We start from the raw sequence: 3,196 nt of genomic DNA on the forward strand, positions 1-3,196 counted from the left end.
TCCATTTACCATTTACCATATCACGGAAATGTGGAGGAGTGTCAGGTATTTTCTGTGCGTGTTAACATAACTAGTGAATCTGATGAAGTGAGTTTATTGGGGTCGAGTATCTTTCTCTGTCTGGTTCCCAGCCCACTCTGAAGCCATGAACAGGCCTTCAGTTCAGTGAAAGAAAATTCTGACTATAAATCTGGAAGCCAATTACATGGCCTCATTTAAATGGGCAGTGCTTTGTGCTTAGGTTGGTGTGTGTGTGGAGCTGGCATGGGGCCAGTACAGGCTGTACCAGTCTGTGATAGTTGGGATGGAACTCAGACGCACAGGGAGGGAGGAGAGTGGGCTGAGTTCAGACGTGGACGGCAAATATTGGTTTAGTTTTAGAGAGTTCCAGAGAGACTAAGGGGAGGTGTTTCTGTTTGCAGGCTGGGTTTCCACACAGATGGCCGCATATGTACATGTGTGTTGGTAAGAATCAACCAAAATGGAGTTCGGAACTGCCTGTTTTCTGCTTCTATTATTGAATGTTTCCCATAATGTATAATTTCTCCACCCTTTATGATTGTGTTAATGGTTTTCTGCTGGCTTGTCCCAGACTGTCCATGATCAAACAGTAGGAGCACTTCAGTGTCCTTGTACTTTGCCCTCTCTCTGGCTGCATAGTAACACATGTAACAGCATGTCATTTATGAAAATGAATGACAATATGGCTCAGTGCTGTAGCTGCTGTCCTAATTATGTGCACAGCTGTGGCTGGGATTTTTCAGGTTTTCTCACATAGAAGGACACACACATCGTCGATGGCTCAGCACAAGAACTTTTATTTTAGCTGCTTTGCTCCAGTTCCATACTACTACACTACTCATTCTGAGCAGGTGCTGAGTGTGTAACTGGAAAAGTAACAGAAGAAGAATCTTAAAATAGAGAGTATGCAGACTAAATGTGTTTCATTTGATGGACAACATTGAGCCATCATGTATGTACTCACAGCTGCAAGAAATTAAAATCCTTTGTCACTGGTTGTGAAACATCTCCAGGAAGATCTTGGAAATTAAATCTCTAAACAACCATTTTGCTTTTGAGACAACAAAGCATGGGACTATGATACAAGAGACCACAATTTCCATTCAATTTTCTACCAACAGTCTCTTTAGTTTTCTCTCAAGTTTCTCAAACTGTAAGCAGGTAGTTTTTTGCGCCTAAACCTAACCTAACTAAAGTTTAAATATACAAAGTTATTTTGCCACTGGATGTTGCATTACAGCACCAGCATCTCAGACCAAAATAATGGGATAGAAATAAAATAAAACATCAAAACCGTCTTTGTTAGTCTGGCTATAGAAACAAACCACAGAGAGGCTGTGATAGCAACACAGGCAGAGGGAGTTTGACACCATGACTCCTCTATATATTTGCATAGAGAATAGTTGTTTGCTGCTAAATTCATCTTTTTAAATCTCTTACATATAACTTTTAAACATAAGGGCAACAGATCAGAAAACAGCTATGACATAAGACAAAGTCATCCCCACACATGGTGAAATGAAAAGTTAGGATTGGAAATAAAGGTTCTTCAAGGCATGTATGTGTGTATCCATTGTATTTGGATTTAGGTTTAACATATATACATACATAGAAAACCATCATATTAATGGGTCATCGCTAAATCAATTGTAATTGATTGTCAGTCGCATGATCTGCCAGTACACGGACAAACAAATGCTAAACAAAAATTTTAAAGAGACAGTACAGACAGGACACTTTAAATAGGCAGCTATACACCACAAAATAAGTTATTTTGTCTGTACACTGTGTTGCTTTCTCTGCAGTTCTTCTTGTTCTACACACTAACAGCTCAGATGGGGGCTGCCTTGATTTGTTTAAGCCACATTTAACAGTAGATGGCAACATGAACCAATTGGAGTATATTTATTCAGTCTTTCTTATATATTTCTCTTTGTCCTTCGACAGAATGTGTTGGCCAAGGCGTTGTATGACAACGTGGCAGAGTCTCCGGACGAGCTGTCCTTTCGCAAGGGTGACATCATGACGGTGTTGGAGCGGGACACGCAGGGATTGGACGGCTGGTGGCTCTGCTCGCTCCATGGTCGCCAAGGCATTGTCCCCGGCAACCGTCTCAAGATCCTGGTCGGCATGTATGACAGCAAGCAACAGGCCACGCCTTCCACGCCAGATCCAGCCACTTCCTGTCCCGCCTCCCTGTTGCAGCGACCCCTCCCCCCTCAAAGCGCTTATGCCAAACCAACACCTGCTCCATCATCTGCTGCCATCGCTACTTCCACTTCCGGGTTTACCAACAAGCCTCTCCCCTCAACTCAGTACACATCTATGCACCCGGCCTACTCCACCCCCAGCCCAGCACAGCCCAATCCTGACTCTGTCTACATGATGCCCCCATCCCACGGCCCCAAACCAAGTCCCCAAAGTCTGTATCAGATCCCCTCTGGCCCAAGTGGACCACCTCCACAGGCCCAGCAAGGACCCCCTAGCAAGGCCCCAGCTCTAGCCCAGAGACAGTACCAGCTGCCTGGGCAGGACATCTACCAAGTCCCCCCCTCTGTAGGCCCAGTGCCAGGCCAAGGAACAGCCCCAGCCGGGGGGACAGGAGCTGGGCAGGATGTGTACCAGGTGCCCCCCTCTCTGGATAAGAGAAACTGGGAGAGCAGCAACAAGCCATTAGCCAAGGTAAGGAAGGAAGGAAGGAGCTGATTCTGTAACGTACCATTATTAGATGGATATATGCTCTTAGTTTACAGAAACTAAAAAGAAAGGAATAGAGGATGAAAGAAAGAAAGCTTTAAATTAGCAAATGATAAAAAGGGACAATAGAGTGACCCTAACCCTAATCCTAAGGAGAAAGAAAGAAATAGAGAGAGAATATGTTGCTGATGTCAGATGAGAATAGAACATTTAGTTTCATTGTTCTGATCTGAGTTGTGGGTGTTTTTGTATCATTTTGTAACACGCACTTCCTGTTATTGTCAGTATTTGCTGGTACATGTGTGTCTTATTGTTCAGCAAACCAAAACTCAAGGTTGTCCTTTGTCCTGTGCTGTGTGATACGGTTTACAGATATTTGACTGTTCTTGGGAGTCTCATCTGCAGTTGTGTATCACAGTTTTGCTGAAGGTTCCTCGGACAGACCCCGGCTCTAGGTGGGTGGTCGTCTGAGAGAGAG

At 44.2% G+C, this 3,196-nt stretch overlaps 1 protein-coding gene across 1 annotated transcript in view; it reads left to right on the forward strand.

Moving 5' to 3' along the window:
- bcar1 (BCAR1 scaffold protein, Cas family member) overlaps positions 1-3,196 on the forward strand; it is a gene marked incomplete in the record, with an annotated part of 44,870 nt that overhangs the window by 20,379 nt on the left and 21,295 nt on the right. The window contains 1 exon segment of the mRNA XM_035664618.1: positions 1,969-2,703. Coding sequence (XP_035520511.1) covers positions 1,969-2,703 — 735 coding nt within the window.

The sequence above is a fragment of the Morone saxatilis genome, unplaced genomic scaffold, assembly GCF_004916995.1.
Source record: "Morone saxatilis isolate NCDOM2014 unplaced genomic scaffold, NCSU_SB_2.0 Contig2, whole genome shotgun sequence".
NCBI classification, from domain to species: domain Eukaryota; kingdom Metazoa; phylum Chordata; class Actinopteri; family Moronidae; genus Morone; species Morone saxatilis.